This window comes from Myotis lucifugus, unplaced genomic scaffold (assembly GCF_000147115.1).
Source record: "Myotis lucifugus unplaced genomic scaffold, Myoluc2.0 scaffold_236, whole genome shotgun sequence".
Taxonomy (NCBI): domain Eukaryota; kingdom Metazoa; phylum Chordata; class Mammalia; order Chiroptera; family Vespertilionidae; genus Myotis; species Myotis lucifugus.
In genome coordinates, this window is record NW_005871284.1 from 1,553,811 (window position 1) to 1,566,109 (window position 12,299).

At 42.4% G+C, this 12,299-nt stretch overlaps 1 protein-coding gene across 8 annotated transcripts in view; it reads left to right on the top strand.

Moving 5' to 3' along the window:
- The window catches only part of RAB30 (RAB30, member RAS oncogene family), a 76,799-nt gene extending 65,401 nt beyond the window's left edge, over positions 1-11,398 (top strand). For all 8 annotated transcript variants that reach the window (XM_006098468.3, XM_006098467.3, XM_023762208.1 and 5 more), the window contains 3 exons: positions 1,548-1,631; positions 7,557-7,740; positions 9,635-11,398. In XM_006098468.3, the coding sequence (XP_006098530.1) occupies positions 1,548-1,631; positions 7,557-7,740; positions 9,635-9,885 (519 nt within the window). In that variant the 3' untranslated portion in view covers positions 9,886-11,398. The remainder of the gene's footprint in view (positions 1-1,547; positions 1,632-7,556; positions 7,741-9,634) is intronic.
- Positions 11,399-12,299: the final 901 nt, after the last annotated feature.

A 12,299-nucleotide genomic window follows, 5' to 3' on the forward strand; every position in this document is an offset into this window, starting at 1 on the left:
TTGACCTTGCATTCTTTTAAAGCATAACTTTGTCATGAGGAGGTAAAAAACCACTCCATTTTTACAGATTTTACCAGTAGCACATCACCCCTTATTTTTCATTTCTGTGTACTTTTTACCCCTCCCAGTCCCTCAGCTCCCCCTTAAGGTTCATATTTCATAGACAGGATTATGTGTGGTTTTGTTATTTAGTAGACAGTTAAAATGAATTGGATTCAGCTATTTCTGAGGCAGGAGGAGTTGGGGAGCAGAGTGAGGGGAGGAGACATTGGAAAGGATTTGTTTTATTTTGTGGCATTTGTTAGACTGCAAAACAGCTGGAGCTGTAAACTTGAAGCTTGGCAGCCTCGTGTTTGAGCCAAACCAAAATAGAAGAAAATTGATTCAATATTTGTAAGTAAAGTTATGAATGTTTATGTTTGCATCTTTTGCAGACATGCAACGGAACATTTTCTGTTGTTTTGAAGCTCAGTCTTTTAAGATTAAACATTAATTAAAGCTTTCTCTTGTTAAGGAATGGATTTAATTAAAGATGGCCCAATCTTATATGCCAGTGCCAATAAAATCCATTTTACTTTAATTTCTGGAAATTCTGGAATGTAAGTGACGAGGGAAGAGAAACTAGGTGAAGTGTTCTTTCTCGATAGAACTTCCTCCCTAAGCTTACAGGAAACATTATGTAACAGTCAATTATGTTACACACGTGATTTTGACAGAATCTAGTGTAGCTTCCAGTTTGCGATAAACCTTTATTTTTGTTTGTTTTGAAATGCTTACATCAGCCTCAAACTCACTGGATTTGAGGCCCAGATTAGGTAACTAGTTTGCCTGAAGTCAACAGAGATCCTAGGCTGTTACCTCCGCGGGTTTAGTGCTACCTCTACTGGTCTTTCTCCCTGAATGACTGGTTTCTTCAGTTATCTTCCCAGTATCATTGGCCCTGATCTCATGCAATAATATGGTTATCACCCTGAGGGCAGGGGGAAATCCAAAAGCTTCATTGTCTTGTTCATTTTTCTCATACTGCGTTCCTGTTGTTTCTCTGATTGTTGTCCACCCCCATGAATGTCCTTGCCCTCGATTGAGAACTAGTTTGAATCTTCCTTGATCTTACCTCTTTTAGAGAACCCACCCATTTTGCCTTCCCCCTAACAATCCTGATCTCATCCCAGTGGCTCAATGCAACTCAATCTTAGCCTTGTGTCTGATATTTTTGTTTCATTTTTTGAAACCAGATCCCCCACCTCTGCCCTTTCCCAATTCTCTCCCTTCATCCTCTGTCTTCTTCTCCCTTATTTGTCCCCCTTTCCATTTCTTTTTTTTTTCTTTCAGAATTTCTCTCTCCCTTTTCCTCCCTCTTTTCTCTTTCCTTCCAAACACACATACATGTGAAGTTAAATGAAACAGGGCTCCCGGGACACTAACTAGGGTTCTTTTTTCTGCTGGTTAACTCACCCAAAGGAAGAGACTGGTGGTGGAGGAAGTGGGAAAATTTTATGTAATTGTAAGATTTGCTTAATTATTATTTCCCATTATTTCTTCTTTAGGGTCTTTTCCCCCCAGGTCAAGGAGCCACAATTGGAGTTGATTTTATGATTAAGACCGTGGAGATAAATGGTGAAAAAGTAAAGGTAAGATGCTAAGTGTTCAATAAGGCTTTTATTGTGCTATGTGAGAGGAAATGGTGTTTTCATAACATTTGTTGTATCTCCTAATTGAAACCCTCATTGAAAATAATATACTCAGTCATGACAGCTTATTTCCCAACAGAGCTCATTCCCTTTATGGGAGCAGGAAGGGGCTGTAGGTGATGCATTTACAGATGGGAAGACAGAGAAAGGAGGGCTAAGGCAAGTTTGTCCTGTCTTCGTCACGTCAGAGGTGATGCTAAAAAACAAGGCAGACATTTCTTGTTGGGATCTCTCTCCTGAGATGGGCCAGGAGGCGGTGCTACCTCTTCTGAACAGCAGCCCATGAAGAGCCAGTGGATGCCTACACTGGTTATGTATGGGTCATTCCGTCGCATGGATCATTTCCTGTCTCCCATCATCCCCCTGTTCCTAGCAAGGGAGAGATACTATGAGGGGTTCAGGAGGGATGCATGACCTCTCCCTTCCCCTTTGTGGCCTCTGGATAGTTTGGTACCTGTGAGAACTATGGTGTCAACAACAGGAGAAGGGAGATGGTGCCTATCAAGTGCCCAGTATGTGTCAGTCCCTTTGCTAGGTGATTCTGCGTGTGTCGTCCTATTTGACTTAATCCTTACTATAACTGTTGTGAGGCAAATATAGTAAATTATCTTCATTTTTTAGGTTTCAGAGAGGCTGCGTGACTTATTTATCTGTGGCTTCACAGTTAGGAAGGGAGGTGGGAGACAGGCAGGATCTGAATCACCCCACTGCCTCCCCGGGGTCTCCCCTGCCATGAAAGAAGAGGGGAAGGAAGGCAGAATCAGCTTGTCACCTTGGAGCAAGGAAAGAAAGAAGGTGATGGAAAGGTTGAAATGAGATGAATCACACAGAAGGAGAGTAGAGAGACTTGCTCCTGAGAGTTAGTGAAATTCCACTGTCAGGTCTTTCAGAGCTGAGGCCCATGGAAAGATTCCACAGCCCCGGCAGCAGCTGCACAGTGAAAACCGTGGCATCCGCCCAGCTAGATCCCAACCCAAGCACTCCAAGTTTGAGTCCCCATCATTTGCATCCTTCTCTCGTGTGCACCTGCAATCCTGCCCTCAAATGCTTGGGGAAGGGCAGAGAGGCTCCAGGGTGCCACTGTAGCATTCCAGAGACACACCAGAGACACACAGAGGAGTGTGAGGATGAGGGGACAGAAGCTCTCCAGTGTCTCATCCAGCACTGACTCCCCCAAGTGTCTCCTCACTGCAGACATTTACACCAGATACATTAGTGATGGAGAGCTGGGGCTCTGGGAAACAGAAACGGCACAAAATCCACGAGTGGCAGGGCAGGACCAGAACCGAGGTTTCTCTCCTGACTTCTCATCACCCCCCATGCTCCTCCATAAGTCTCATTCTTTCTAGAATGGCTCCCAGGATTGAAGACAGAAAATAAAAACGTTTTAGAAAGATTCTTACACATATTAAGTTAAGTGCCAAGCCAGTAAAGGCAAAACTGAGGAAGAGGCCCTTTTCTTAAGGTGCTCTGCATTAATGAAGGTGACCTTGCACAGAAAACATAACTAAAGCATACAGAATTTTCTCCTATCCATTGATCTTTTTTAGTCTATCATAAATAAACTAGAGGCCCGGTGCACAAAAATTTGTGCACAGGGCGGGGCGGTGAGTCCCTCAGCTCGGCCTGCACCCTTTCACAGTCCAGGAGTCCTCAGGGGATGTCCTACTGATGGCTTAAGCCACAGTCTGGCCTCCCTCTGCGGGAGGCAACCTGGAAGGCCCATCAGAATCAGGGGATGGCACCGCCCCCATTACCCCGCTGAGGCCTCCGCCCAGCCTTTCTCTGTGGGATCATCCTAGGGCTGGCCCCATCACCCCACCGCAGCTGTACTGGTGGCCTCCCTCTGTGGGAGGTGACTGGGCAGGCCCCCCAATCGCCCATTCACCACGGATGGTTGCCGCCGCCCCCCCATCTCTCCTCCCCCTGCATCACTGTTCCTTCCCTCTGCCTGCTGGCAAGCGCCTTGGCTGGCCTGGTGCAGCCTGCTCACTGGCCCTGCCCCCCGCTGACTGGTCGTTCTGCTGTTTGGTCAATTTGCATATTACACTTTTATTATATAGGATGCATAATAAGTAAAACTCAAAGCTAGTCTACCACATTTTAACTTTAGGAGATTAATTATAGTAATAGACTTTTTTTTTCTCTAATCAGGTGTATTTTGCATAGAAAGGAAAGTCTTGAAAGCATGCACATATATTTGCTTATTCGACCACCCATCTATCCATTTATTTATCCGTCCTCTGTTATAGTAGATGCTTTGTTCCAAGCACTGTGTTAGGTAAAGCACCTTGTTCCCTAGTAACTTCCTATCACCTAGGTCAAACATTTTATCTATGAAAACATCTTTAATATCCTACACAAAATTAACCCTTCCTTTGTGATTCCACAATCCTTTGTCACTAGCCATTACTCAAATGTGTCCACCGTGTACCACGTACTGTGTTAGGAAGGCACTGGGGTATAAAGTAAGAGACAGTCCTTGCCCTTAAAGAACTCAGTCTAGTAAGGAGACACACTAGTAAACCAATGATTGCAGTAGGTCATTGTGACGGTGAGGCAACAGAGGTGTAAGCAGCCTGGCCCCATGCGGAGGTGAGAGTGGTTAGCCCTTGGCTGTGGCAATGAGAACAGACTGGCATGGGACTAACGCTAGGAGGCACTTTCTCCTGCTGGTGCCTCTTTAAAAGGACATCCCATATGTTATTATGGTTAGTTAATATTGTGTTTATCTTTCCTACAGACTGTGAGCTCTTTGAGATCAGGGGTTGTGTTTTATTCATCTTTGTATCTTCCCAGTGCTTAGTACAGTGCCCTGCACATATTAATGAGCTATAAATGCTGAGAAGGAACAAATGAATTGCAGAGAGAGTGGCGAAACTGAACTAAAAGATAAAGGCAATGGAATATGGATATCCTCAAGAATCAACTGTCAGGCTAGAAATGCATAGCCTCCTATGAGAAAGCATCTTGGCAAGGCAATGCAATTACACTTTTAGGAAATATTTCAATGGCTTTAATCCTTGAGGCTGTTCTCAAGATGTGCCAGTCATGAGAACACACTGCTTTCTAATGACTGACAGTGTTAGATCCCATCACAAGTGTTTTTAGAGGCTCAATGAGTCACTGAAACAATAGTCTGTTGTTCTAAGATCCTGGCAGAGGGGAACTACGTCTGTACGTTTGGGGCAGGGGAGAAATAACCTTTGTCCTGGCAAAAGCCAGAACATCTGTATGGTCGCCTTCAGCGTGCACACACTTCCATGTACACCGTCAAAGAGCAGCTGCAACTCCAAATCAGAGAGCCTTTGTGCCGCTGATTGGCAGCAGGGGCTACCGGCCACTCAGTTTCCTCAGCTAAACTGGTGTGAGCAGTGGGTGACGCCGCCTGCCTCAGCCTCTCTGGATGCCGATGCCCATGTAAATCAGTCTGTGGGAGCAAACAGCACAGTGGTATGAAGTGAGTCCTCAGCTGGGAACGAGAAGGCCTGCAGTCTGAGTCCCAGCTTTGTGAGTAACCATTAGGAGGTGGAGTTTCCTTTTCAGGAAGGGGAGGCATGAACCTACATAACCCACTGGATTGCTGTGAGGATTAGGCCAGAGCATCGATTCATATTTGAACACTCTTTTTTTTTTTTTTTTACAGTGTAAAATTTTTATATTTAGAATTAGGCAGCTGGACTCAGTTTAGATGATTCCAATTTTGTTGGCAACATCCAAAGCATCATAGTCAGGAGCCAGTCGAACATATGCCTTCTTCTCTCCATCAGGCCTGATCAGGGTGTTGACCTTGGCCACTTCATGTCATAGAGCTTCTTCACAGCCTGTTTGATCTGATGCTTGTTGGCCTTGACGTCCACAATGAACACTAGTGTGTTATTGTCTTCTATCATCTTCATGGCTGACTCAGTAGTCGGGGAATTTGGTGATGGTGTAGTGGGCAAGCTTGTTTCTCCTGGGCGCGCTCTTCCGAGGGTATTTAGGCTGCCTCCGGAGCCTTAGTGTCTTTGGCCATCGGAAGGTTGGTGACGTGTGGATCTTCTTTTTTGTGTGGCTGTGGAGGCCTTTCAACACTGCTTTCTTTGCCTTCAAAGCCTTTGCTTTGGCTTCGGCTTTGGGAGGGGCAGGGGCTTCCTTCTTAGCTTTCGGCGCCATCTTCGTAAAAAGCTGAACACTCTTATTATTTGCCAGACACGCTGTTTAGTGCAGGGAAAACTGTGAGTGAAATGGACCCTGGCTTCTCCCTCATGAAGATTTCAGTTTAGTGAGGTAGACAGCTGATAAACAAATTATTACAGATAAGTGAATGGTTCAAATGTGTCAGGTGCCGTGAGAATTATAGGGTGGGTTGCAGGAGAGAATATGGGGCTGGGGCTGGGGAGCCTGCCTCATCCGAAGGTGCCAGAGGCCTTCTCTGAGGAAATGAAGTTCTGTTTATAGGGGGTGAAACTGCATTTCTCGACGTGTGAAGTTTATGCAATTAGAAGGGAAGATTATCATTGTTATTTCTCAAGGTCTTCTGATTTGTTCTGACTCAGTGGGCTCTCTGGAGGACAGTTGTCTTTTTCAGTATCTTCTGTTCTGTGCAGGGAAATTCGGGGAGAAGGGAGAAGTGTTTTCCCTTTCTTTTTTGGCTATTTTATTAGGCCATAGAACTGATAGATGACTTCAGAATATGTGCACCTTCAGCAGGTTTATTAACCTCTTTTTATAAAGAAACTGCTGAAGCCTAAAGAGACTAAGTGACTTGTTCAAGGTCACAGAGCTTAAAAGTGGTGGAAGAAAATTATTATTTTTGTCTGCCGTGGCACCGTTCCTGTTTTTATGAACAAAGATAATACCTTAATACATTCATTTGAACTGGAAAAGGTGGTGAAGTTGGATTTTCTCCCTCTCCAGTTGCTGACTGAATGACAGCTCTCCCTGTATCCTGCCTCTTAAATATTGCATTGTGGTTAAGAGCAGGGACTCTGGGGCCAAACTGCCGGGTGGAATTGGCTCTGGAACATACTGGCTGTGAGATGTTGAGCAAGTTAATTAATGTCTTTGTGCGTCATGTGAGCATTGGATACAGTTAAAGTACCTACCTCATAGTCATCGTGAGGATTACGTGAGTTATTACATGTAAAGTGCTTGAAATGGAGCTTGACACATAATACATGCTTGTAGACACAGACAACAGTGTGGTGATAGCCAACAGGGGCGGAGGTAGGTGGAGGTGGGCAAAGGGTGAGGGGAAATGGAGATGGAAAGAGACTTTGCTTGGGTGATGGGTGCATGGTGCATTGTGCAGATGATACTTTGTTGAGTTGTACACTTGAAACCTGTATGCTTTCATGAACCAGTGTCACTCCAATAAATTCAATAAAAAAGAAAAAGAATGAAGGGGCCCTGGCTGGTTTGGCTCAGTGGATAGAGTATCGGCCTATGGACTAAGGGGTCCTGGGTTCAATTCCATCAAGGGCACATGCCCGGGGCATGCTTGATCCCCATTAGGGGGCATGCAGGAGGCAGCCAATCAATTATTCTCTCTCATCATTGATGTTTCTGTCTCTCTCCCTCTCCCTTCCTCTCTGAAATAAATAAAAAAATATTTTTTTTAAAAAAAGAATAAAGGGGAAACTTTTAAATAATCTAACAAAGAACACACACACACAAAAAACAACAAAAAAAAACAAACAAACCCCTATCCCTAACCAGACACACACAACAGATAAAACAAAAAAATTATAAGTGCTTTTTTTCTTAGGGCTGAAAATAACAATGAAATGATTTGGGTGAAGGTGTTTCCACTTCTAAACTAAAGTCAAGCAATGCTTTCTTTCTTTTCTGCTTCTCCAATCTGATCCTTGTATGCCTTTACAGCTTCAGATCTGGGACACAGCAGGTCAGGAGAGATTTCGGTCCATTACTCAGAGTTATTATCGAAGCGCCAATGCCTTGATCCTCACCTATGACATAACCTGTGAGGAATCCTTCCGTTGCCTTCCTGAGTGGCTGCGGGAAATAGAACAATATGCCAGCAACAAGGTCATCACTGTGCTAGTGGGTAAGTAAGGACTAATGAGGAGGGAAATTTATTTTGGGGCATCAGAGAATATATAATCACATAAAGCTTGTATCTTGGTACCTTCCAAGAATATAATCTACAGCTATATAATTCAAGCAGTCAGCCAGCATTCAGTTCTGCAATTGAAGAGAAAATTAAATAAGTCCTATCCCATGGTGATGGTTTAGGAAAGTAAAGTAGAAAATATTGCTGATTGATTTTTCTATCATTGTAGGCTCTAGGGAAGAAGATAAGACTGCCGTGAAGTTATGTGGGCTGCTAAACATTATTTTAAATCTAATTACGAGATCATGAAACTGCTGGTCTAGAAGTAAAATGTATCTCTTAAGTTGATAAGGAATTCATTATTGAAGCAATTGTTTTTTGCCTAAAAAATGGACTGTGGCTAATTTTGTCCCTTCTTGCATTTATGCTGACTTCAGAAATTCTTAATTTTCTGAAAGAATCTACTGTGGGAAATTCTGCAGTTTATTTCATTTTGTAGGAGAGTAAACCTCTGTTTAGCATGGGGGGAAAGCAAAAAACAACCCATGATTTTCTATGGTAACAAATACATCCATTAAGCCCAGGCTTGTTGAGCAATGGTTAGAGCACCGGCCTGCAGACCAAAGGGTCTGGGGTTCAATTTCCAGTTAAGGGCACCTATTTCAGTTGCAGGTAAATTGTTGGAAAGATAAGGTACACCATGAATTGTTCATGTGGATACTTCCATGTATAATTTAAAACTTCAGAAATTTTACTTAACCTTGTTCATCTTACATCTGTACATATTTCCTTTTTCTCATGCCAAAAATCCCTGTCCCGGTGACACCTGCATAATCACTCACTTGCTTTATCCCCAACAAACAAAGCAGCCTCAGAATAACAATGCCTGTACTACTGCTGACAAGATGATTACTGCAAGAATTTAAGATTTCTTTCCTTCAGTTATTTTTGTTCTTGGGGTATCTGTGACTAGGGATGCATAGTTAAATTACGGTCTCTTAAACTCACATGAAATCGTTTCTCTCTGTGGTTGTGCTGCTTCAGGATAAACAGGCTCACTTGTTTAATTTTGCTTTCAATTTTAAGAATTGCTTTTTAAATTTAATTCCATGTTAATTGTATAGTTGTCATTAATTACATAATTATGTAAAACATTTATAAAATTATGAAGTCAAATCTATAAAATAAGGTATATTTAGAGAGTTCTTGTTCCTATCCCTTCCTACCCCTTTTAAAAAATATATTATTTTATTTATTTCAGAGAGGAAGGGAGAGGGAGAGAGATAGAAACGTCAATGATGAGAGAGAATAATTGATTGGCTACCTCCTGCAACCCCCGACCAGGAATCGACCTCCTGGTTCATAGGTCAATGCTCAACCACTGAGCCACACTGGCCAGGCTTATTAACCTTATTCCTTTAATGGGTAATCATTATCTTTAAAATTAAGATTATGGTTTATTGTCCCATTAAAAATAAGCAAACAAACTGTGTATATATTTTTCATCCTTGTTCTTAGATATACAGTTGTATGTTATATACACTTTTTTCTACTTTGCTTTATTCATTTAACAATATATCCTAGTGTCTCACCTGGCAGCATATAGACACGTTCTTTATTGCTTTTCACAGTGACAAATAACTACGGGTCTATTATAGTGCATTTAGCCAGTGCCTAAATGATGGACATTTGGGCTGTTTCCAGTTCTTTGCCATTACATATGGCACTGGTATTTTAAAATAAACATTCCAGTAATTATACTCCCATTACTTGGCTTTACCAAGCCCATCTGTCTGGTTTGACTTCAGATATGGAATTGAATTTTGCTGTTTCCGAGCCTGCAAAAAGTCAAATGATGATTCCGTCTGTGATTTTACCACTGTTTTAGGCAACAAGATTGATCTGGCTGAAAGGAGAGAGGTCTCCCAGCAGAGAGCTGAAGAATTCTCGGAAGCCCAGGACATGTATTATCTGGAGACCTCAGCCAAGGAATCGGATAACGTGGAGAAACTCTTCCTTGACTTGGCGTGTCGCCTCATCAGGGAAGCCAGGCAGAACACACTTGTGAACAGTGTATCATCACCCTTACCTGGAGAAGGGAAAAGCATCAACTATTTGACTTGTTGTAACTTCAACTAAAGGCCGAGGCAAGGAGAAGCAAGAGGAATCATCAGCTGTCCCAATGGGCCACAAATTGCTGGGGAGATCTGGCGACGATGATGGCTCCCGCTCTCAGACCTTCTGACTCCTGAGTTTACAAAGCATGGCAGGCCAAGGGCGTAGTCCACAGGCCGGGATTAGCAGAACATATAATGGTTTCATCCTTTTGCAGTCTGGAGTCAGAGCAAGGAGACGATTGCATTAAGCGCTCCATGACCTGCAGAGCATGTTGCTTTTGTTTTTTTTAAAAAGCAAGCAAAAGCGCATTCCTGAACACAGTCCAGGGGAATCCCTCCTGCACACCAGTGGGTGCATGTGGGGGCTGTTCTTTAGGGCTTCTGGGGACCCTGGTTTTCTTGTCCACCAGATAAACCAAAACTGGGAAGGCCAAGTACTGTCTCTGTGGTGCGTGTCGATGACCCCATGGAGATTCTGAAGTGTTATTTCTCTTGTCTACAGGCACTTTCAAGAACTTTGGGATGTAAAGATGGAAAAAACCTTTACCCATGACCAAGAGTTAACATTTATTGTTTTAATGATATATACAAGCTCATGACTCCTTTTGGTGCTAATGATTCCGCTATTTCACAGACCAAATGTTTTAGTACATTGATGTCCTTAAATGCATTTCATAGAAATAAAAAAAAAATTAAGGGAAGTCCATGAATCAGCACTCTTTCTCAAAGTCTTGTTATACCTTTTTTAGGGTGGATTTGTTGGAAAAGAGAATACTTTCCTTTCATGTTCCCCTCTAAATCTTACCATTTTCTTCTATTTTCTCATCTTTCCTGCCCTTTGAGTAAATGAAAAAATTTGAAAAACGAAAAACAAGAATGGTTGATATAATATTCTGATATGAAAGATTAGCTCTAAGACTCTATGAGTACGTGTGAGGAAACAGACCAGATCTGACCAAAATACTGTGGATTCATGGACTGCAGTGCAGAGCTCCAAGTAGGCACAACCCTTGAGTGGGTCACATCTTTCTCTTTCTGGTACTATCTTTCTTGGACAGACCAAGGCCTGGGGTTTTGTAGGTTTTTAGTATGATAAGTGAAAACAGCAACAGATGAAAACTCTCATGAACCGTTTTTGTATCTTCAATGATAACCTTAGAAAGTTTCTGCTTGCGGAAGCAGGTTCAGTTGTCATTTGTCACCTCCTTTGTGTAGTAATGTCACCTTCAGACCATACCTTCTTTCCTCTTTCTTTTCTCTTTTTCTCCCTGTCTTTTCTGGTCTCTCCCTTCTTTTCTTCTTTCCTCCTTCCCTCTTCTGAACTCCCTCCTTTCCTTATATGCATGTGTTACTGCAAATCTCCAATTCAAATGGAGGTGTATATGCCTTTACTTAGCCAATTTTAAACCAGGATTCAAAAATGGAAGACAGGCTGCTGAATATGTATTATGTCTTCAGTGCCATACTTTGATACCTTCCAATTTGTTCACTGATATAAATGCAAATTGGGAAAGTAATTAAACCTGTATGTTGTTGATGCTGTCAGATGTTTATGTAGCTTGCTGCTTAGCATAACTGAGGGATGAGTAATGGGATAAGGATATAATATGCAATTCCACTGATTCTGTAGATGGTGGCAATCTCGGTCCTGATAGGTTGATGTTTGAAAGCTAATTTTAAAGAAATGAGTCATGTAGAGACGGTATTGATAAAGCATTTCTAGCATTCTCTAGCCTGTTTCAGAGTGACCCACCTCTTGCACATGGGGACTATACATTATTCTTTAAGGGACTGGTACTTTTGGTTGGCCCCACTGTTTGTCCTGATTGTATGGGTAAGAGAGATCCCAGAAGTTTGAATGGTTTTTATTTTAGAATCTCTCTCTACAAGAAAGAAAAATCATTTTAATATACACCAACCAAAATAATTTATAACTGCTGCCTTTCCGTCTCCGTCTTCCCCACTAAGCCAACAACTAAAGGTATTCAGAAAACAAGTTGATCAAGGTGGGCAGAACTTCTGTTTTTAAACTGTACGGAAATGTCCCTATATTTAGATTTATTATCTTTTAATTAGGGCAAACATCCAGTTACCATAGGACATCATGACCCAACTTTGTCTCACAGCAGCAAGTGTATTGAAAATAAAGTTGCTTTGTGAACTAAGAGGATAGGACCTTATTAGATTGGACACATTTATGTAAAATAACAGCTTCTAGTCATTCTAGCATCTGAAATTATTTTTTTCTTTATTGATTAAGGTATTACATATGTGTTCTTATTCCCCCATTGCCCCCCCACACCCCTGCTTGTGCCCTCACCCCCCCTCAGTGTATGTGTCCATTGGTTATGCTTATATGCTTGCATACAAGCCCTTTGGTTGATCTCTCCCCCTTACCCCCACCCTCCCCTGCCTTCCCTCTGGAGTTTGAAGGTC